The sequence below is a fragment of the Lipotes vexillifer genome, unplaced genomic scaffold (assembly GCF_000442215.2).
Source record: "Lipotes vexillifer unplaced genomic scaffold, Lipotes_vexillifer_v1.1 scaffold70, whole genome shotgun sequence".
Classification (NCBI taxonomy): Eukaryota; Metazoa; Chordata; class Mammalia; order Artiodactyla; family Lipotidae; genus Lipotes; species Lipotes vexillifer.
Genome location: NW_006789896.1, coordinates 2324418 through 2348687, shown reverse-complemented (window position 1 = coordinate 2348687; position 24270 = coordinate 2324418). Strand labels below are relative to the sequence as shown.

Here is a 24270-nt window from a genome sequence, read left to right as displayed (position 1 = left end):
CCAAGGAGTTGAACTGCAAGGGTGAGGGCATTACTAGTAATCACAAGGTGTCAGAACTGTACTGTCAAACAATTTGCTGGATTCCATATACATAAGTAGTTGCTGGTTTGTCAGGGGGAGAAGAATGAAATGCATATTCTTGAAAATAGAGGAACTGGCAACTTATAGAAGATCTGGTAAAAACAAGAAAAAAGGCAATTGGTGCACCAGCTCAGAGAGAAGAACATGTGTCCTTCGAGTTACCATTAACACCTTTGAGTTGCCTTCAAGTTATCACTAGTGCATATCAGTTGCTTCGTAAGCACAGGTAAATCTTAAACCCATTCTGCTTAGCACTGGGGACATAAATAGCAATCACTGTCTTTTATGAGCACTCTTTGTCATACACTATTCTAAAAGTTATGCAATTTAATAAATGTCATTTTCACAGCAATCTGAGAAGTTAGTAATACATTTTTTTAAACATCTTTATTGCATTATAATTGCTTTACAATGGTGTGTTAGTTTCTGCTTCATAACAAAGTGAATCAGCTGTACATATACATATATCCCCATATCTCCTCCCTCTTGCGTCTCCCTCCCATTCTCCCTATCCCACCCCTCTAGATGGTCACAAAGCACCGAGCTGATCTCCCTGTGCTATGCGGCTGTTCCCACTAGCTATCTATTTTACATTTGGTAGTGTATATATGTCCATGCCACTCTCTCACTTCATCCCAGTTTACCCTTCCCCCTCCCCATGTCCTCAAGTCCATTCTCTACATCTGTGTCTTTATTCCTGTCCTGCCCCTAGGTTCTTCAGAACATTTTTTTTTTTGATTCCGTATATATGTGTTAGCATACAGTATTTGTTTTTCTCTTTCTGTCTTACTTCTGAACATTCTATTTTTAGTTTTTTAAGGAACCTCCATACTGTTCTCCGTAGTGGCCGTATCAATTTACATTCCCACCAACAGTGCAAGACGGTTCCCTTACTCCACACCCTCTCCAGCCTTTATTGTTTGTAGATTTTTTGATGATGGCCATTCTGACTGGTGTGAGGTGATACCTTATTGTAGTTTTGATTTGCATTTCTCTGATGATTAGTGATGTTGAGCATCGTTTCATGTGTTTGTTGACAATCTGTATATCTTCTTTGGAGAAATGTCTGTTTAGTTCTTCTGCCCATTTTTGGATTGGGTTGTTTGTTTTTTTGATACTGAGCTTCATGAGCTGCTTGTAAATTTTGGAGATTAATACTTTGTCAGTTGCAAATATTATCTCCCATTCTGAGGGTTGTCTTTTCATCTTGTTTATGGTTTCCTTTGCTGTGCAAAAGGTTTTAAGTTTCATTAGGTCCCATTTGTTTATTTTTGTTTTTATTTCCATTTCTCTAGGAGGTGGGTCAAAAAGGATCTTTCTGTGATTTATGTCATAGAGTGTTCTGCTGATGTTTTCCTCTAAGAGTTTTATAGTGTCTCGCCTTACATTTAGGTCTTTGATCTGTTTTGAGTTTATTTTTGTGTATGGTGTTAGGGAGTGTTCTAATTTCATTCTTTTACATGTAGCTGTCCAGTTTTCCCAGCACCACTTATTGAAGAGGCTGTCTTTTCTCCATTGTATATTCTTGCCTCCTTTATCAAAGATAAGGTGACCATATGTGTGTGGGTTTATCTCTGGGCTATATATCCTGTTCCATTGATCTATATTTCTGTTTTTGTGCCTGTACCATACTGTCTTGATTACTGTAGCTTTGTAGTATAGTCTGAAGTCAGGGAACCTGATTCCTCCAGCTGCATTTTTCTTTCTGAAGATTGCTTTGGCTATTCGGGGTCTTTTGTGTTTCCATACAAATTGTGAAATTTTTTGTTCTAGTTCTGTGAAAAATGCCATTGGTAGTTTGATAGGGATTGCATTGAATCTGTAGATGGCTTTGGGTAGTATAGTCATTTTCACAATGTTGATTCTTCCAATCCAAGAACATGGTGTATCTCTCCATCTGTTTGTATCATCTTTAATTTCTTTCATCAGTGTCTTATAGTTTTCTGCATACAGGTCTTTTGTCTCCTTAGGTAGGTTTATTCCTAGGTATTTTATTCTTTTTGTTGCAGTGGTAAATGGGAGTGTTTCCATAGTTTCTCTTTCAGATTTTTCATCATTGGTGTATAGGAATGCAGGAGATTTCTGTGCATTAATTTTGTATCCTGCTACTTTACCAATTTCATTGATCAGCTCTAGTAGTTTTCTAGTAGTGCCTTTAGGAATCTCTATGTATAGTATCATGTCATCTGCAAACAGTAACAGCTTTACTTCTTCTTTTCTGATTTGGATTGCTTTTATTTCTTTTTCTTCCATGATTGCTGTGGCTAAAACTTCCAAAACTATGTTGAATAATAGTGGTGAGAGTGGGCAAACTTGTCTTATTCCTGATCTTAGTGGAAATGGTTTCAGTTTTTCACCATTGAGAACAGTGTTGGCTGTGGGTTTGTCATATATGGCCTTTATTATGTTGAGGTAAGTTCCCTCTATGCCTACTTTGTGGTGGGTTTTTATCATAAATCGGTGTTGAATTTTGTCGAAACCTTTCTCGGCATCTATTGAGATGATCATACAGTTTTTATCCTTCAGTTTGTTAATATGGTGTATCACATTGATTGATTTGCGTATACTGAAGAATCCTTGCATGCTGGGATAAACCCCAGTTGATCATCCTTTTAATGTGCTGCTTGATTCCGTTTGCTAGTATTTTGTTGAGAATTCTTGCATCTGTGTTCATCAGTGATATTGGCCTGTAGTTTTCTTTCTTTGTGACATCTTTATCTGGTTTTGTTATCAGGGTGATGGTGGCCTCGTAGAATGAGTTTGGGGTGTTCTTCCCCCTGCTGTATTTTGGAAGAAGTTGAGATGGATAGGTGTTAACTCTTCTATCAATGTTTGCTAGAATTCGCCTGTGAAGCCATCTGGTCCTGGGCTTTTGTTTGTTGGAAGATTTTTAATCACAGTCTCAATTTCAGTGCTTGTGTTTGGTGTGTTCATATTGTCTATATCTTCCTGGTTCCATCTTGGAAGGTTGTGCTTATCTAAGAATTTGTCCATTTCTTCCAGGTGGTCCATTTTATTGGCATATAGTTGCTTGTAGTAGTCTCTCATGATCCTTTGTATTTCTGCAGTGTCAGTTGTTGCTTCTCCTTTTTCATTTCTAATTCTGATGATTTGAGTCTTCTCCCTTTTTTTCTTGATGAGTCTGGCTAATGGTTTATCAATTTTGTTTATCTTCTCAAAGAACCAGCTTTTTGTTTTATTGATCTTAGGTATTGTTTCCTTCATTTCTTTTTCATTTATTTCTGATCTGATCTTTATGATTTCTTTCCTTATGCTAACTTTGGAGTTTTTTGTTCTTTCTCTAATTGCTTTAGGTGTAAGGTTAGGTTGTTTATTTGAGATGTTGCTTGTTTCTTGAGGTAGGATTGTAATGCTATAAACTTCCCTGTTAGAACTGCTTTTGCTGCATCCCATAGGTCTTGGGTCATCATGTTTTCATGGTCATTTCTACCTAGGTATTTTTTGATTTCCTCTTTGATTTCTTCAGTGGTCTCTTGGTTATTTAGTAGTGTATTTCTTAGCCTCCATGTGTTTGTATTTTTTTTACAGATTTTTTCCTGTAATTGGTATCTAGTCTCATAGCATTGTGGTCGGAAATAATACTTGATATGATTTCAATTTTCTTAAATTTACCAAGGCTTGATTTGTGACCCAAGATATGATCTATCCTGGAGAATGTTTCATGAGCACTTGAGAAGAAAGTGTATTCTGTTGTTTTGGGATGGAATGTTCTATAAATATCAATTAAGTCTGTCTTGTTTAATGTATCATTTACAGCTTATGTTTCCTTATTTATTTTCAATTTGGATGATCTGTCCATTGGTGAAAGTGGGGTGTTAAAGTCCCCTATTATGATTGTGATTTCCCCTTTTAGGCTTGTTAGCATTTGCCTTATGTATTGAGGTGCTCCTATGTTGGGTACATAAATATTTACAATTGTTATATCTTCTTGGATTGATCCCTTGAACATTCTGTAGTGTCCTTCTTTGTCTCTTGTAATAGCCTTTATTTTAAAGTCTATTTTGTCTGATATGAGAATTGCTACTCCAGCTTTCTTTTGATTTCCATTTGCATGGAATATCTTCTTTTTTTTTTTTTTTTTTCTTGCTTTATGGGGGCCTCTCACTGTTGTGGCCTCTCCCATTTGCGGAGCACAGGCTCCGGACGCGCAGGCTCAGCGGCCATGGCTCACGGGCCCAGCCGCTCCGCGGCATGTGGGATCCTCCCGAAACGGGGCACGACTTTCTTTTGGTTTCCATTTGCATGGAATATCTTTTTCCATCCCCTCACTTTCAGTCTGTTTGTGTCCCTAGGTCTGAAGTAGGTCTCTTCTAGACAGCATATGTACGGGTCTTATTTTTGTATCCATTCAGCCAATCTGTGTCTTTTGGTTGGAGCATTTAATCCATTTACATTTAAGGTAGTTATCAATATGTATGTTGCTATTACCATTTTCTTAATTGTTTTGGGTTTGTTATTGTAGGTGTTTTCCTTCTCTTGTGTTTCCTGCCTAGAGAAGGTCCTTTAGCATTTGTTGTAAACCTGGTTTGGTGTTGCTGAATTCTCTTAGCTTTGGCTTGTCTGTAAAGGTTTTAATTTCCCTGTCAAATCTGCATGAGATCCTTGCTGGGTAGAGTAATCTTGGTTGTAGGTTTTTCTCTTTCATCACTTTAAATATGTCCTGCCACTCCCTGCTGGCTTGCAGAGTTTCTGCTGACAAATCACCTGTTAACCTTATGGGGATTCCCTTGTATGTTATTTGTTGTTTTTCCCTTGCTGCTTTTAATATTTTTTCTTTGTATTTATTTTTTGATAGTTTGATTAATATGTGTTTTGGTGTGTTTCTCCTTGGATTTATCCTGTATGGGACACTCTGTGCTTCCTGGTCTTGACTGACTAGTTCCTTTTCCATATTAAGGAGGTTTTCAATTATAATCTCTTCAAATGTTTTCTCAGTCCCTTTCTTTTTCTCTTCTTCTTCTGGAACCCCTATAATTCGAATGTTGGTGCATTTAATGTTGTCCCAGAGGTCTCTGAGACTGTCCTCAGTTCTTTTCATTCTTTGTTCTTTATTCTGCTCTGTGGTAGTTATTCAACTATTTTATCTTCCAGGTCACTTATCCGTTTTTCTGCCTCAGTTATTCTGCTATTGCTTCCTTCTAGAGAATTTTTAATTTCATTTATTGTGTTGTTCACCATTGTTTTCAGTTATTCTGCTATTGATTCCTTCTAGAGAATTTTTAATTTCATTTATTGTGTTGTTCACCACTTTTTGTTTGCTCTTTAGTTCTTCTAGGTCCTTGTTAAATGTTTCTTGTATTTTCTACATTCTGTTTCCAAAATTTTGGATCATCTTTACTGTCATTACTCTGAATTCTTTTACAGGTAGACTGCCTATTTCCTCTTCATTTGTTTGGTCTGGTGGGTTTTTACCTTGCTCCTTCATCTGCAGTATGTTTCTCTGTCTTCTCATTTTGCTTAACTTACTGCATTTGAGGTGTCCTTTTTGGGTTTGGGGTCTCCTTTTCACAGGCTGCAGGTTCGTAGTTCCCATTGTTTTTGGTGTCTGCCCCCAATGGCTAAGGTTGGTTCAGTGGGTTGTGTAGGCCTCCTGGTGGAGGAGACTGGTGCCTGTGTTCTGGTGGATGAGGCTGGATCTTGTCTTTCTGGTGGGCAGGATGGCGTCTGGTGGTGTGTTTTGGGATGCATGACCTTTTTTTGATTTTAGGCAGCCTCTCTGCTAATGGATGGAGTTGTGTTCCTGTCTTGCTAGTTGTTTGGCATAGGGTTTCCAGCACTGTAGCTTGCTGGTCGTTGAGTGGAGCTGGGTCTTAGCATTGAGATGGAGATCTCTGTAAGAGCTTTTGCTGTTTGATATTATGTGGAGCCAAGTGGTCTCTGGTGGACCAGTGTCCTGAACTTGGCTCTCCCATGTTAGAGGCACAGGCCTAACACCCAGCCAGAGCACCACGACCCTGTCAGCTACACAGCAAACAAGATGCACTGTGGTGCTTGGCCCCAGGCGGCAACTACGGCTGCTGCCCGAGTTCCCTGGTTTCTCAGTAATACTTACATGTTACAGATGGGGAAATGGGCACAGAGAAGCCAAGCAGGTTCTGCAAGGTCACACAGCTAGTCAAGTCAGTGGAAAAGCTGGGATTTGAACCCAGGCATTTGGCTTCTTAGAGCCTGGTCATAATCACTTTTCTACGTGGTCTTTTTAAAAGGAATAAAGGATGAAGCATAACTCCTATGACCAGGGAACGTAGGATGAGGGAGATGGGAAACAAATGTAAAAAGATGAACAGTATATCAAGTATCACTTAGTTATGTGCCTCTTTTGGTACATCATCCATCTTCTCTTGGCAGGAGTGGTTGTCTTCTTTTGCAAGAGCCCCTGACTGTATCCTACTTATGCTCTTGATTCCTTCTTCTCTGCTCCTGAGGAGGCACCCTGATCTAGTGGACCCCCTACATCCACCCAGACCCTATTACCTTGGTTACCTAGTCCCGTTTTCTTATTACAAAAACAAACATCTAGGCTGGGCCTTAAGTGTGCATTATCTCATTTAATAGTATAAGTAGACTAGGTCTCACCTACCATACCTTCCTGCAGCTTTGCCACCCTCATTTTCTCTTTTTTACCACTAATCTTCTCAAAACAGGAATCTAGAATAGTCAACCACTATTTCCTCTGCACCTACTCACTCCCTAAACATTTGTACTCTGGATTCTACAATCACACTCTAATGAAATTACTTTCTTCTTCAAGGGCAGGGATGGCCTCTAATTAAAAATTAAAAATCTATAGAATTTTCTCAAAGCTTATTCTCCTTAACCTCTATCCCCATTCATCCCCCTTTGGAAGTTCTCTCTTGGATTTCTCGGTTCCTGCCATGCCCCCCATACTTTTCTGAATCTTTCTTCATCATCTCCTCTTTTTTTCCTCCAGGGCCTTGATGTAGGTTGAAGGTAGTTTCTAAGTAGAGAGAATGACTGTTCAGCCATTCAGGTATAAGCATTGGCAAGGAATAGAGATTGTATTCTAGAAGCCGAGGAATAGGACTGTGTGGCTATAGTACAAGTTCATGGACGGACTTGTGGAAAGTGACAGTGGGAGTGATAGATGGAGCCAGCTGTGGAGGCCTCTGAATGCCAGGCATGAGCTTTGTACACACACCTCGTGTGCAATCAAATATGGGCAATGACTTGGTTCCAGAACATTAGTATATAGGAATAAAACTTTTCTGTATGGGACTTCCCTGGCAGTCCAGTGGTTAAGACTCCATGCTTCCACTGTTGGGGGGACACGGGTTCCATCCCTGGTCGGGGAATTAAGATGCCTCACACAGCACTGTGCAGCCAAAAAATAAAAACAAAAAACCGAAACCAGACAAATGAACAAAAAACTTTTCTGTAGTAAATCAATGGCTTACATAAGCATCCCAAAACAGTTATCCATCCATTACAGTTTGAGATGAAAATATCACAATAGGATGAAATCTAATGGTACAACAAAGAGAATCCTTGCAATCTGGAATCCGCAACAATAGCTTATTCTCCATTCTTCAAGCTACATTATAAACATAGGCTTAGATATTTCTTGATCCTCTATTCTAGCTTGCTTTTTATTTTTCAGCATGTCACTTAATCCCAGCCTCCTCATGTGTATAAGAGAAAGACCTACCTTCCCTTGGTTACTTCAGAGGTAGAATAAAAAAAAAAGTCTTTTAAGGTTCTTCTTCAATAGATGTGATTATGATCAGTCTTTATAGCATGAATATAATGCATATGACTAACTCTATTTTAAAGCGGAGATAAAAACACAAAATTACTTTCTGGCTTGGGATTCCTGTCTTCAAACATTCAAGACAGAAGACTGCTTATTTTTCCCCTGGAGTTTTTCTGTGGTTCTACTTCCTGCAGCTGTTTCTGTGTTGGTGCTTATATGAAAGTAAATCAGAGGCCCGTTGCCTACCTTTTCATTCTTGTCTTTTTGATATAGGCAGTACTGTCCAACAAAGGCAGCATTGATGCCCTCTTCAACCTGATCCCTCCAACTTCGGCTGTGGGGACCTGCTTTGTTTTCAGTCCCAAGGAAGGCATCATCGAACCAAGTGGAGTCCAGGCTCTCCAGATATCCTTCAGTTCTCCCATCCTGGGACATTTTGAAGAAGAGTTCCTGGTCAATGTCAGTGGATCACCAGAGCCTGTGAAATTGACCATTATGTAAGTTACTTCTACAGGTAATATGGAAACTGAAGTTTTTACCTAATGCTTTCTTAAACTTCAAAACTAGAGCACTTTACACATTAATGGAGAATTACTAGGTTGCCAAAATATTTATTTTTTTGTTAACAATATTGATACCTGCCAGAAAGTAGCAACAATTTGATTCCCTACTGTTTACTTTTTAAAATCCAGGCACAGAAGTAAAATGTAAAAATAAAATCCTTTCATAAACTTACTTTAAAAAACCAAAACTAGATCATGTCTTGAATGTCCATAACTGTCTTTGTTGATATGACCACATCAACATACTGAGGTGTTTTAAATTTCCACCAGTGTTTCTCTAGTGAACATGTTTAACTTATTACTGTAGTATGGATGCAGATGGTATTTTGGAATCTAGTTTTTCTGTAAGCTCTAACCTTATAAAATAAGAACTTAAACACGGTATTAGTTTCTACTTACTCTCTGTTTTAGTATGTTTAGGGAAAGTAGGTTATTAACACCTGGATAAAATTGAAAAGTTTTTTCAACCGATGTTGCTGGAACAACTGGATATCCACATGCAAAAGGATAAAGTTGGACCCCCCCCCCAAAACCTCAGACCATATACAAAATTAACATAATATGGGCCAAAGACCCAAATGTGACAACTAAAACTATACAACTGTTTAAATAAAACGTAAGTGCAAATATGCATGACCTTGGATTAGGCAAAGGTTTCTTAAAGATGACACCTAAGTATAAGCAATCAAAGAAAAAATAAATAAATTAGACTTCATCAAAATTTTAAAATTTTGTGCCTTAAGGGATACTATTAAGAAAGTGAAAAAACAAACCACAATATGGGAGAAAGTATTTGTAAATCATATATCTGGAAAGGGACTTATATCTAAGATATACAGAGAACATTTACACTCAGTAATAAAAAGGCAACCAATCAAAAATTGGACAAAACATCTGAGCAGACATTTCTCTAAAGAAGATATACAAATGATTAATAACATGAAAAGACTCTCAACATCATTAATCATCAGGGAGGTGCAAATCAAAACCATAATGAGATATAACGTCACACCCACATGGATGGCTATAATTTAAAAAATGGAAAATAAGTGTTGGAGAGAATAGAGAAATCAGAACCTTCATACACTGATGATGGGAATGTAAAATGTACAGCCACTTTGGAAAACAGTCTGACAGGTTTTCTCAAGTAAATGTTGAGTTACCATATGACCCAGCAATTCCATTCCTAGATACATACCCAAGAAAAATGAAAATATAAATCCATGCAAAAACTTGTACATGAATGTTTATTACAGCATTTTTCATAGTAGCCAAAAAATCCAAGTGTCTACCAACTGATGAATGGATAAACAAAATGTGGTCTTTCCACACAATGGAATGTTATTAAGACCATAAAAAGGAATGAAAAAAGAAAGAAAGGATGTACATGCTACAGCATGGTACAATGAATGAACCTTGAAAATGCAATGACAAGTGAAAGAAGCCAGTCACAAAAGACCATATATTGTATGATTCCATTTATGTGAAATGTCCAGAGAGGGTAAATCTGTATATGGATAGGAAGTAGACTAGTGGTTGCTTAGGGCCAGGGGCGGAGGTGGGAGATAGAGAGTGATAGTTAAAGGGTATGGGGTTTCTTTTTGAGGTGACGGGAATGTTCTAAAGTTAACCCAGGTGGTGGTTGCACATATATGTGAATACTATACAAAAACCATTGGGGCTTCCCTGGTGGCGCAGTGGTTGGGAGTCCGCCTGCCGATGCAGGGGACGCGGGTTCGTGCCCCGGTCCGGGAGGATCCCGCGTGCCGCGGAGCGGCTGGGCCCGTGGGCCATGGCCGCTGGGCCTGCGCGTCCGGGGCCTATGCTCCGTGGCGAGAGAGGCCACAGCAGTGAGAGGCCCGCGTACCGCAAAAAAAAAAAAAAAAAAAACCATTGACTTATACACTTTAAATGGGTGAATTGTATAGCATGTGAATTATATTTCAGTGAGGCTGTTATTTTTTGTAATTTCCAGGAGCCTATAATTCATTAATTTCATGGGTGAATTTTTTAAACCTCTGATCTCTTCTCCTGAAGTTCCCAAACTAGTAATGCATGTCACTAGCAATGTCTGAATAGGTTAGGGTCTACTTGGTTTTTCCACTATGAATAATAGGGTTTAGGAATCTCCTAGGAACTTAAAAGTAAACTAGTTAATACTCCAGGTGCTCTGTGGAGGTTAAGTCTCTTGTTTTATCCTCTGCACCTTACCATTCACACCACTCCCATGCCACTTTCTTATTTTGGAAGTTCATTCCTTGTTTCTTTCAAAGGAAAGGAATGTCTGACTGTGGAGAGAATGCTTATGTTCATCCTAAAACTAATCACAAATTGCTAAGAGAAATATTCTTGTCTAAATTGCATTTGTCCAAAGTGTTCTAGCGCTTTAAACCACAAACAGTAATTTCGAAAACTTGGCAAATATCTAGTGTCCCAAATAAATGTCTAATGATAAAGGGTGAAATACATGTATGATTTATTATTTATTTCCAGCTCCACACAGTAATACTGATTTTACTTACGACTTTGCCAGGAACTCTTTCTTGGGCCTTATGGTCCAAGAAGTCTCTATAAAGTTAATATTGTGGATTCTGTAATTTTGTTTCTTATTCTTTTATTGTTGGGTAATCTTCTTTCCTTAGTACCACATAATTTTGGCTAGTATGCCTTGAAAGATCAGAACAGTTGCTGTTTCTATTGATTTCTCCAGCTGCATGACACCGTATTTTAAGTGGTTGGATAGACAGCACTGTAAAGTTAATGTGATTTTTTAAATTACCCATGAACAGTTTTGTTCCCTCCTATTTTTACATATGTGACTTTATACAGTTTAACTGTAGTATATTTCGCATTCAACCCGTTTCACATAACATCATAATTCAATCACTCTCTTAGTCTTTAAAATTCTAATTTTAACAGAACGTTGCTTTGATGGAGGGCACCGTCTTGGCAGAGAGTGTCCTAATGTTCAGGATCCCTGTTTGAATGAATGTGACAGTATCTAAGTCCAGTTGGTATTCAGCTGCAGTTCCCCTAGTTACATGTGCCTTTGAACAAATGTGATTTAACTCTGCTTTTTTTCTACTTCTACACTGATTAAATGACTGCTTTGTGCAGTTTTGTGATCTTTCTTATTTCTGTAGGCTTTTGTGCATTTCAGACACTTTTGATCTATTTGTTACTTTGGCCCGGCCAAAACTTCTTTTACAAGTCAAGTATCTAATCTGTAGGCTCCTTTGATTTATCTCAGCTGGATCCTAATTCCTTGCTAGGTACCAGCTGCTCCTTTTGAAACCACTTTGGATCATTAGCATGAAATAGAATAGATGGTCCTGGGAAAGGCTTTTAGAATTGAAACTTGCTGCATTGAGTCTTTGTTGTCATCTCTCCTCCCAGGCTTTCAACAGCCTCTCACCACATTATAATCAGATCTCTAGCAGCCGTAAGTATCACTAGGGCACCAAGTGCGTTCAGCATGGTGTGACACACCTACATCACCAACATCAGGGTCTGGGTGAATTAGGAGACTCATGCTTAGTGAGGTTTCTGGTATTTGTGTGTCTATAACTTTTAAAAGCTTGGCACATAGATGGGGAATTATTTCAGTTCTTACCTTTGGTCTAGAGATTTTAGGGATATGGACCACGGAGAAAGACAAGAATAAACAAATATCTGATATATTGGTTTTCTATTGCTGCTGTAATAAATTACCACAAACATAGTAGCTTAAAACAATACAGATTTATTATTTTACAGTTCTGTAGATCTAAAGTCCAACACAGGTCTTACTGCACTAAAATCAAGGTGTTGGCCAGGGCTGTGTTTCTTTCTGGAAGCTCTAGGGGAGAATTCATCTCCTAACCTTGTTCAGCTTCTTGAAGCTGCCCACGGTCTTTGGCTCATGGTCTGCCTCCTCTATGTTCAAAGCGAGCAAAGGCTGGTTGAGTCCTTCTCACATTGCCTCACTCCTACCTCCTCTTCTGCCCCTTGTGTTCTAATTGTAAAGACCTTTGTGATTACATTGAGCCCGCCTGGATAATTCAGGCTAATCCCCTTATCTTAAGATCAGTTAATTAGCAAACTTAATTCCTTCTGCCACCTTAATTACCCTTTGCTGTGTAACCTCATATATTCACAGATTGTGGGGATTAGCACATAGACATCTTTGGGGACCATTATGCTAGCTACCACACCTGAAGTCAGTTAGAAGCTGTAGAATCTATTGTTTATTTTAAGCTAGAGTGTCACTCCAAGATCATGAGCCTTGTGTGAGAAGGAAACAAAACAACAGTTAAAGAGTCTTTAAAGGCCACATGTTCCAGTCTTCTCTTTTGTACGTTAGGAAAAGAAACTGAGGCCTACAGAGGTAAAGTGATTGGCCAAGATCACAGCTAGCTGGTGGTAGGAACTGGATTAAAACAGTTTTATAAAAGTGTGGGCCAAGGAATACTGGTATCATTGATAGTCTTTGATGTCTATTATATAGTTAGACCTATAATTTTTTCTTGCCTGAGTTAATTAATTTTCCTAATATGTGTCTCATCCACATTAACATTTTGTGCCATTAGTTCAGTGATGTGTCTGCTCTGCCTCATCATTGATAGCAATATGGTGGTAAGTTAACCATAGCATCGTTTGCTAAAACTCAAAGGTTTGAGAGTGGAAAAGGAATTTTCAGAACCAGTGGGATAGACCATCATCTCACAGTTCCCTTAAGTCCTAGATGATGCTGTAATTGATTTAATGCTAAATTATGGTTTTCAGTACTTACCTCTACCCACTTCTTGATTCTTACCTTAAATTCACTGGATTCTCTTTCCACTCCCTTAACTTGTATTCCTACTTCCAGAGGCTGTGTCATTGGACCTACCTTCCATTTTAATGTTCCTGCTCTGCATTTTGGTGATGTTTCCTTTGGTGAGTACTTTTCCATTTTAAATTAGAAATTGAGAAGAATTACTTTTCCCTCCACGTGGAAGGAGGAAAGTTTACAAAGAACTTCTCTTACCATTTTGTGTGGGTAATAGCTAAGAGGGTCTAGAATTCTTCCTCTGCAGAATTTTGATGCTCTTTCCTAGTTTATCGGTGAATGTTATAGCCGTGTCTCCTGTATACTAGTAGTTGTCTGGCCATGGCTGTCCCCCCTCTTCCTGCAGTGGAACAACAGAAAGCTTTATGCTTTATTCCACTGTCTTAACATTCTGAACATTCTATTTATATGCAGATTCTGATTTGCCACTTTGGCTACACAGCAACCTTTCCACAGAGATGCTCTCAGGTTTAAAGTGAGCTCAGTGGTGGTTTAATTCAGGTGTTTTATCACACTGCAAATTGATGACTCTTCTATATGTTTGTATAGTCTTTTTACTCAATTGCTTCCCTGAGTCATTTTCTCCCATCTAAACTTCCCCAATAATAAAAATGATAATAACAACAGTGGCAGCACAATTACCCATTAATTGGTTCTTTCTTGTAGTCCAATTACTGCTAAGTAATTACATGCGGTACTACATTTAAATGTTTTAGCAGTCCTAGGAGAAGGCACTCTTTAAGGTCCGCATTTTAGAGTTGGACGAACTGAGCATTGGAACAGTTAAATAACTCCCAAAGGTCACACAGCAGTGGCAGAATTAGTATTTCAATTGAGATCTGTCTAAATCATATACTGTCAACTTGGGTGTTGAGAGTTGCCCCCAGAGAGGCAAAAATTGGCTCTTGGGTATTGAAAAAACTTAGATATAACAATGGTTTGTGTTCCTTCAAAGTTCCACCCTGCCCAACAGAATCTTATTCCTTAGTATTTAATTTCTCTTGTTAGGTAGAAATTGTCTAATTTAAATCATATTTGATTAACTGATTTGACTTGATATAAAATTAATTTATCACAGTGGTTCTTTTTAGGAGGTGATGACTTTAAAAAATTGAGAAACCCTAGTCTAAATCTTTATTCCATAATTCTTTCCATTTTGCTCTATTGTTTCCTATTTTGGCTTTCAGTTCTCTTGCTTCATTTCAAGTAGGCCTGTCTAACTTGGGGAAAAATAGTTCTTTAGAAAAAGCTGATTCATAATGCCTTTATCAGTTGCTTTAACATTTGGGTGTTATGAAAGTTTCTAAAACTCAGAATATATTTATTTATACAGTGCTCCCACCCTGATCTACATTGTATTGGGTAAGGCACATACCATAGGAAAATCTATATAAATGAAGTTGAATGTCTGTTCATATAGAATGTGAAAATGGCTGGAGAGATGTTACAGATTTGTAGGGCATATTTGAATGATAGACTCTTTTGAAGGAAAATGAAAGTGACCTACAACTTAAGGGTAATTGTGACTGATGCACAATAAGAGGGGAGTTTGTGTACCCAAAGACCTATGCAGTGTACTCCAAACACTTCCAACTGAGTCCATGGAGAGCTCTGAGCAACTGGTGCCCACAGCAGCATACCCTTCCACAGGCATTTAAACACAAAGTCCAGTCCAAGTACATTTGGAAGATGTGCCCTATGTCGTATGCCCTGGAGGGAAAAAACAAGTCAAAGTAAGCACCTCAAATCAGTTACTCCAAGAAATCTCCACTGACTTATTGTCTAGAATGTGCCCTGTTGCTCAGCTCTGACATGTTAATGTAAATACTGTGCCAATGATAAGGCAATTATTGAAGCCCATGAATATCTGAAATGCTTTTATCTAGAATCCAAACATTTTAAAACATCAAAGCCCCTAATAGTACATTTCCATGGAATATGGCAAATGTATATCCCCAAGATGCCACTGATTTACTCAAAATGCTGTATTTGATATTGGCAAGCTCTTGGTCACACAATGGGTAAAACCATGTATGCATGCTCCAAGGCTAGTTAGGTTTTTCCAGTAACAGTCTTCCATTTGGTCCTGTCTTATCCCTAAGGATACAGGAAAGGCCATCACTGGGTAATTTATTCATAGTTTTCTTTCGCTATAGAGATAATAATCAACAGCTGTTCCTCATAGTTGGTCCAGATAGAAGTTTTGGTAACTAGCTTAGGTGAAAATTAGAAATAGTTTATTTTCCTTTTGTATAATATCTTACTGAACTATTTGATGATACAGCAGCTAGACTCTTATGACGTAAGAGGCTAGAAGACACTACAGAGCCATGACCCAAGATTTCCCAAGTCTGAGATATGAGAACTTACCCTCCTGAGTCCACCTTCAAATCCCAAGTTGCCTTTTCTTTTAGTTTGGATGAGGATTCTTTAATCTTCTCCGCATTGTGACAGGAAATGTTAATAAAAACATACCCTTTTTCTTGCCAATAGGAAATCTAAGGTTTTCAAAACACCTGGTTCAGTAAATTCAAGCTACTTTGCTGCCCTTCTGGATTCTTCACTGTAATGGCCAAAGTTAGGGGCAGTTTTGTAATCATCTTTCAAAACTGTCTTATGGTATATTTTCAAATTCCAGAGCTGGAACTAAAGTCCTCATGACTCCAACACAAAGTATCACTTATTTCTCCAGGTGGATTGGCCTCCTATCACAAAGAAACATGGTTCTTGGGAGAGTTATTTATTTGAAATTATACTCTAAGAAGTGTATATAGTTAGTTCCAGATTCAAAAGAGAAATCAACTGTTACAGGAGTCAGCCAGAAATTGGAGGACTTTTTTAGTTATTTCAGGATGACAGATATATTGTGTGGAGTTAAATGAGGTCTTCAGAGACTGTTGCAGAGCTGGGGAGTACATTAAGCTAACTAAAGTTGGTAGTATTGTCCCCATATTGGCAAGAAGGCCCATTCCTGAAGAGGCATCTGTTACAGGCTAGTGTTGGAGACATGGCATTTACTTGCTTAGAGATGAAGATCTAGATTTGGCATCAGGGCCTGTGGGGATCAATGATGTTAGGATATTATAAATACCATAAAGGTAGGTGAGAGGTAATAGTACTGTTGGTTAGCATCTAAAATATTTAAAGTATGGCTGTGAAGGTTTTGATTGGCCGTTGGATGGCCTGTTTAATAATTAATTAGTTTGACTGAAGCTGCAGTATCATGAGAGAGTTAAATTACAGAATTTGGGTGGTGATTGTCCCTGAAGGAACACTGAGTCTTTGATAACTCCTCAGATTGGTCAGAGAATAAAACGGACCAAGTCATAACTGGTATTATGCCAGGTGATAGACCAAAAGGGGCAGGATAAGTATCTGCAAAGTCACTATTTTTCAGGAGGCACAAGAATTTGCTGAATGAGAATAAGGAATTTGGAAGGCTCTAGGCTTTCAGTGAACTTGACCATTGGATAATTTGGACAGAGAAGTTAGGGTTTGAGGTTAGAGTTGTTGGGATAAATAAATATAAGCATCAAAAAATATACATGATAGTTGTCTCTTCCATGGCCAGGTATGAACTAGCAGTATTTTACTCAAGGGGAAGTATTTAAATTGACTTTAGGAGAGTGTAAAGTGGAGAGTCAGGGCCAAAGCTTAATTGTCATGATCATAGAAAGTTCTTAGAAAGGTTGGCAGAAGATATTATAGTAGGCATGGGCAAAGCCTAGACCCGAATAAGTTATCATTAACAGTAAGGGAGACACAATAGGGGATATCAGAGTTGTTATGACTTTATGAAAGTAAATAGAGAATAATATGGCAGAATGATAAAGAAGGAAAGTATACAAGGAAAAGTATGAGAATCAGTAATGCCTGGTATGTAGCAAAATCTTGTTCCATCACTCTTGAGCAGAGTCTTTCTATTTCATGTAGAGTCTGCTTGTTCTGAGGAGCTTGGAATAGCAATCTGTTGCTGAAGGTCATAAATTTCTGGCAGTTTTTTTTTTTTTTATAGCAAACTTCCATTTAAGATCTCCAGTAAGAGTCATTTTTTACGTCTTCAGCCAGTAATTCAGTTTCTTTGGGCGTCTTTTTACCCAAAGGCTCCCCTCTTTTTTTTTTTTTGCGGTACGCGGGCCTCTCACTGTTGTGGCCTCTCCCGTTGCGGAGCACAGGCTCTGGATGCGCAGGCTCAGTGTCCATGGCTCACAGGCCCAGCTGCTCCGCAGCATGTGGGATCCTCCCGGACCGGGGCACGAACCCGTGTCCCCTGCATCGGCAGGCGGACTCTCAACCACTGTGCCACCAGGGAAGCCCAGGCTCACCTCTTAATTAATTGCAGGGTCAGTTGTTAGAAGGCTCTAAAGAAGACTATTGATATATATTTTTTGATTTTTGAGGTTGAAAGAGGGAGAGTTTCTGAGGGTGAGCTTTTTGGGAAGATTTCTTGAACTTATAGATGAGCTGGTTCTTGACAATGTTTAGTTATGTCTGTATTAAGCAAGCTTGATTCAGGTTGATAAAAGACTTGTAATCCCTAATTATTATTTCCTAGGGTGAATAGTCTGAGTTCTAGAGGGAGCTAACCTGGTCTGATAGACATTAGAACCAAAGGTAAAACTCTTCACCAAAGAACTCCAAGAGCCTCAGAGAACTTGGCCAGTTTAAGATCAAAAATACTATTTTTGTATTCTACATTTCCCAAGGATTGTAATTGTGAATTTTTTCACATGGTTAACACACTGTAAGATTCTTTATAACTCTTCTATGTAAGGCTGGTATTCCCTAGGTGGGAACGTTATAGAGTACAATGTCTTAGTCACATTTATGGCAGCGGCCTTTCTGTATAGGAAGGCTCAAATCCCTATCAAGAATTTACAGACAATTACAACAACATATTTTAACTGTATAATTTCGGCACAGCCCATCTGTATTTGAAAGGTTCTTTGGAGTATGATTTAGACCCACAACTCACTGCACAGTTTTCCTGGAATATGATAGCAGAGTGTAAGGCAGAAGCCAGCCACATCCCCAGTTACAGAGGAGTAATTTTGCTATCAACTCTTATTCAGAAATTATCTCATCTCTTTTATGATGGGACCTGTGGTATAAGATTTTTGTCAAAGACCAGCTCATACTTTGGGGCACGTCATAGTTGGTGTGCCAGAGACCAATGACACGAACAGAGGATCCCAATTTTAGGTAATGTTTGTTTTCTAAGTCTGAATTTTTTATGTTCAGAATGGATTGTGCAAATTGTGCTTATTGATCTCCCATATTGTGAATTATTTCTGTAGACAGCTACAAAAGTACCATCTGTTTTGCACAATGCTCTGCTAACACATTTCCCTTTGCTTTGTGGAGATTTTTATTTTACTAGAAAAATTAGGAATCCATTGTCTAAAATAGCCCGTGAATCCCAAAAAGTCTTATCAATTGTAATTTAATTTTTGGTCTTGAGTGTTGCTGAATCAGTTTAACACTTAGCTAGGGTCCATTCTTAGTAGAGAGATAATGTTCCAAATAATGTACCACCTTTTGTCAGAAATGGAATTTTTCCTTTGCAGCCTTGTGATCTTTTGGCCCTAGTTTCCTTAAGTTTAGTTTCTTTTCAGGGGCTTTCCAGGTCAGGTGATAATACACATATTCAATGAAAATCAATGAGACTACCATCTTTTAAATCATTATTTAAGTACTAGGAGAGGTATGAAGGCGTCTCTTCGTATCTTTGAGGCATTCTGGCCAAGCATGTTGTTAATTATTCCAAGAAAAGGCACATACGTGTTGTTGTTGTTGTTGTTTTTTATGTACTAGGTGCTAAAGAAGGGAGTATAGAGGTCTACACTGTAAATTACTTGCATTCAGTTGGACTACAGGTAGGGTAGTAATTCAGATGTGGTGCAACCAGAAACCTAGGAATAACATTTGTGTTAATGAGCCTTCAGGCTTTAATAAAATAATATCCCTTTTCTTCAGGCTCCTGGATAAGCAATATGGGATATTACAAGTAGTTGTACAAGGAATTGTTCTAGTTAGGAGGTTGTAGTTGGCTTTATTCTCAGAAAAACTTCTAGCTTCAGGGAAGTAGTCTGGGCAATGGTTTGGAAAGACCTGTCTGAATCTTTATAGGATCCACTTCCATAATACACCCTATGTTTGAACAGTATTTATCCCATAAAATGGTCAGGTAAAACAAGAGTCATTGTTGGGAAAGTTCAGAAAAGTCAAATGTAGCGGTCACATGATTGTGAAACTGACTTTCTAGAAATACCTCTGGAATTTCCAAGAATAATCTTTCAAGTGCCCTTAATCAGACAGTTCTTTTTCCATAAAAGATCACTTCCAAGTAGATTGGCAGGTGCAGAATCACAAAGGAGACATGAATGTGTTTCTTCCAACAGTCCTACTGTGTAGACAAAAGCTCAGACGTGGGATGAAGTAGATCGGTTCAAAATATCCCCAGCAGTGCTGCAGTAATTACTCCAGGAGACCAATTGTATTTTATCACAGTAGGGTTCAACGTAGAAAGAGAAGTGTTTACATCCAGCAGAAATATGCATATTTATTCTCTTATGGGTGTAGATCATTCTTGTTCTGAAAATGGTAGCAGATACATTGGCCACCTAGGGAATCCAAAATCAGAGTTCAGTTTATTGTTTACCAGGCAAGTAGGATCCACATCTCTAGGAAAGGAACATGAGTCTCCCTGAACTGAATGTAGGAGGGCTAGAAATAACATTAAAAAGCAGCTTTGTCTAAGGGAGGCGAAAGCCAATGTATTAGTCTCTGGCTGGCTCAAAAGTAGATCGTAAAGTCTGTCTCAGGAGAGGCTATTATTCTATTTCGTGTCATCGACCCTGAGAACATGAGCCTCAGACAAGTCTAGGATGAATTATATAATGTCTTGGCAGGCTCTGGGTCACACAGAGGGCATAACTACAGAGGCTTCTCCTTTCACACACTGGCAAATAAAGAGAGCAAATATAACTCTGTTCTTTGGGGAAAAATCTGTATTTCTATATGAAAATTAATTGTACAATGTGCTTCTAGAATATTACTCAGCAAACTGATTATAGAGACTGCCTCTGGAGAGGGGTCTGGATGTTGATGGAGGGGTTTGTTTCATGTCTATTGTTGTTACATAGTAAATGCATAGTAAGTATTCACTGAATGAATGAATGAGTGAAATGCATTTATTGATTGTGCAACTGAAAACAATACTGGGGAGAGTTGGAATTAAGCAAGTAGTGTTGAAGTGCATAGACAATTCATTTAAGAGGTTTGGCAGTGCAAGGGGAGGTTGAAGTTAAAGGGAAGGTCTTGTGGGGCTTTTATTTCTCACCTTACATTTTGTTTTCCAGGGTTTCCTCATACCTTGATATGTTCCCTCAATAATACCTCCTTGGTCCCCATGACCTTCAAACTGCGTGTGCCTGGGGATGGTGTTGGCCATAAAAGCATTTCAAGTTGTGAGCAGTATTCAGACAACAAAAAATCATATTGGAACAAGGATGAAATACCTGTAATGAGACCAAAGGAATTCACCGTCACCCCCGACTGTGGCACCATTCGCTCCCAAGGATTTGCTGCTATCAGGGTAAAGTGCACAGCCTTCCAGCACATGTGGCCAAGCAGCTGAACTGGCACATAGTTATTGGGACCACATCTAGAGTTTGCTTTATATGCCCAGTGTCAATGGGAGGGAGTGCCTCTAATTCACATAGAAAAATGAGTCTATTTCTATAAGGAAATAAAGTACTGTAGCAAAAGAAACCAGATCAAATATATTGGGCAAAAGTGCTGACACTGCTCCAGTGGGTTTCCATCAGTCTAAATGCATTGCCTTTACCATAACAGTGGATTCTAGCAATTTCTGCTGAAACCACTGCTCTAAACAGATAGTACGCCTATCAGTACTAACATAAAAATATTTAATAACTCATTGATAATTAGGTCCTGCATTAGACTCACATCATTTATACCACTAAGTATCCAGATTTATGCCACAGATGATATCCAGTTTATTCATATTTTTAATCTGAATCTGGGCTTCATGGCGAATGTGGATGTGATATTCCTAACAGTGCTTTTTTATATTAAGGTCCACAGTGTGATGCTTTGCTTATGGCCTCACAGTGCCACCAGCAGAATTATTTCACAGCTAACTGAGAAAGATTTTAGCTGTCTTCCCTCACTTACTTTTGCTTCTCCAAACAGTTAGGTCTAGCAATACTGAAGGCTGCTAAATTTAAATGATTTTATCTTTTCTGGAAAAGGAAAAAAATAAGACTTCATAGCTAAGGTTATAGTTTTCTCTTTAGTCATTACCTTTGAATATTTAATTCAGCTATGGTTTTATCCCCCAGATTTGCTTTTAATGCTTCATAATATCTCACCATGAATCTACTCATCCTAAATCTATTCTGGGAGTTTCCAGCTCTTCTAAGGGCTTCTCCACGTATCCAGTGAGGTTTGATCTCACACATCGTTGTAATTTCCCAGTGTTGCTCTCTCAGTCTGTTTGGGCTGCTACTACAAAATACCAGAGACTGGGTAGCTTGTAAACATCAGAAATTTATTCTTTACAATCTGGAAGCTGGAAGTCCGAGGTCACGGTGCCAGCATGGTAGGGTTCTGGTGTAGGCCCTTTTTCAGGTGGCAGACTGCCAACATCTCCTTGTATCCTCACATGATGAAGGGACAAGGGAGCTCTCCGGGGCCTATTTTATAAAAGCGCTCATCCTGCTCACGAGGGCCCCACCCTCATGACCTCATCACCTCCCAAGGGCCTCACCTCCTAATACCATCACATTGCGAGTTCAGATTTCAGCATGTGAATTTGGGGCCAGAGGTGGGGACACAATCATTCAGATCAGAGCAGTTGCTAACTGTGACTTGCCCAGGAAGAAGTGCAGCTGCAATTAGTTAATTTATTTTTTACCTAGTAATGCTTAGCTTACATATTACCTACCATTCCCCCCCTTTTTGGGGGCTTCTCCCAGATTACTACAGGAAGATTTTAGAAGACAGAGCATCTATCTAGGAGCCTTCTGCCAGAACCACTTGTTCTAACCATAGCTCAGAGACATAAACAAGGGTTAGAGTCACTCCAGGAATCTGTGCAGTGGGGCAGCTGCTTGTCTCCAAACCTGACAAGTTTTCCTTCCAAATCGATGACCCCATCTTTGCTTTATTTTTCCTTTGTATTTTGAAAAGCTTTCTGCAAGCCTCAGTTTTCCCTCCTGATCTGCACTTTAACCACGTCTGTGTGGACTTAAAAATTTGCATCCAACAATTCCCTTTCCAACCAAAACAATTTTAATTAGTACCTGATGCATAATTTATAGATAGAAAAGCTGTAACCTACGCCAGAAGCTGTTTTCTACACTTACAAGTATCTCTTCCAATACAAATCATTTTAAGACAATTAAAAATTGCAACAATGCTTCAAAAGCCTAAATGTCAAGTTTCACAACAGTAAATAAAAACACAGGGTAAAATATACTGGCCAGATACTGTCCTTGGATTAACCTTTCTTCGGAGCTTCTTATTTTCTTCACTAATAATGAATATGGGAGGTGGGGAGGAACGACAAGATTTTGGTTAAAAAAAAAAAAAAGGCTATCTAGTTGATTTCTTATGCCATTTCTATAACTGACATTTGTTTTGCCATAAGAGAAATCTAGCTGTAGTGTTTTATTGGTGTATTGAATTTTCATAATTTATACAGCCCAGAGTCGTAGAGATAAATTTAAATTGCAGTAATTAAAGTTTGTTTGATGTTGCATATCCTTCAGGGCCCTGTTTCCCCTCATGCAGGTGTATGACTCCTTTGATACAACCCCCTTGGAAATCAGCAAACCTATTGTACCAAAAGCCATTTGGTGGTTTCTAACCTGGCCTTTGAAAAAAACTCAGCATGCAGTAACCCCGAAACATAGCTTGTTTAACTAAAAATGTAAAATGCCACACATCCCCTAATAAAGTAGTCAGAAACTGCATTCATCAATGTGGTCCTCCCTTGGCCCCTTTCTCCCCTGTGCAGAGGGAGAGCTGGCCTCTGAGAAGAGCAGTTTTTCACCTTGTTCTTTCCAGGTGACCTTATGCTCCAACACTGTGCAGAAATATGAGCTGGCCCTGGTGGTAGACGTGGAGGGCATCGGGGAAGAAGTGCTGGCGCTCTTAATTACAGCGAGGTATTGCACTCACCTGCTTTCTCTTCCCCAGTCTTCCCTGAGCCGCCAGTAATGGGCTCTTTCTCCAGAAGGCAGCACGCCTACAAGCAGTTCACACTGCGTTTGTTCTGCTTTCCTGGGAGAGGAAGCTAAATCTGATATTTGAGTGACAAAGCTTTAGAACAGCAAATGCACCTTTGGTGGAGATAAGAGGAGAGATGCGTGTGTTTTGCAGTGTTAAGAATAATAGTGCTCTTTAATGGGTCTGACTTGCCGTGTGTATAACTGACAAGGTTTTAGCAGGAAGAGGTGAACAGTTGCTGTTTCTTATTTTTATCTTTAAAGATAATACCCCAGAGTTCTGCAGCTGAAAGGGTGAGGCTCGCAGCCCTGCAGTGGAAGATCCTGCTCCTGGACTCTGTCATTATGACTTTAAGGGAGGCTGCAGGCGGCCCCCAAAATGAGGCCCTCGCTAGCATCATAAACTCCCCAGAACCATCACCAACTTGTCTCTCCGTTTTAATAGAGGCAGCAGTGGGATCTGGAGTCAGGTTAAGATCCTGGCTCTGCCATTTGTGGACTGGGTCTCCTCAACTAAGTTACAGTCTTTCCGAGGGTGGTATGTCACTTACTGATGATGACAGTGATCCTAAATAAAATCATTGGCCACACTCTTGCCAAAGCAAACAAATATCCAGATCTGGAACTTGAGAGTGTGTATGAAAATACCATCTGAAGGAAATAGAGAAAGGTACTTATTAAAACTCTGACAGTATTCCAATCCCTGGAATTTAGGACTTCCATGAATCATAGGAAGATGCACCTTAAAGAATGTGCAGCCGAGCTGGTTGGTGGGGCCATCATAACTGGCACCATTTCCTGTGTCTTGGGTTTGAGTGAAGTCAAAGG

The 24270-nt window shown here is 39.0% G+C and overlaps 1 protein-coding gene across 1 annotated transcript in view; it reads left to right on the top strand.

The window, feature by feature from the left end:
• Positions 1-24270, top strand: part of HYDIN (HYDIN axonemal central pair apparatus protein) — a 342406-nt gene that overhangs the window by 98742 nt on the left and 219394 nt on the right. The window contains 4 exon segments of the mRNA XM_007462964.1: positions 8087-8310; positions 13226-13293; positions 20548-20783; positions 23282-23382. Of these exon segments, the coding sequence (XP_007463026.1) occupies positions 8087-8310; positions 13226-13293; positions 20548-20783; positions 23282-23382 (629 nt within the window).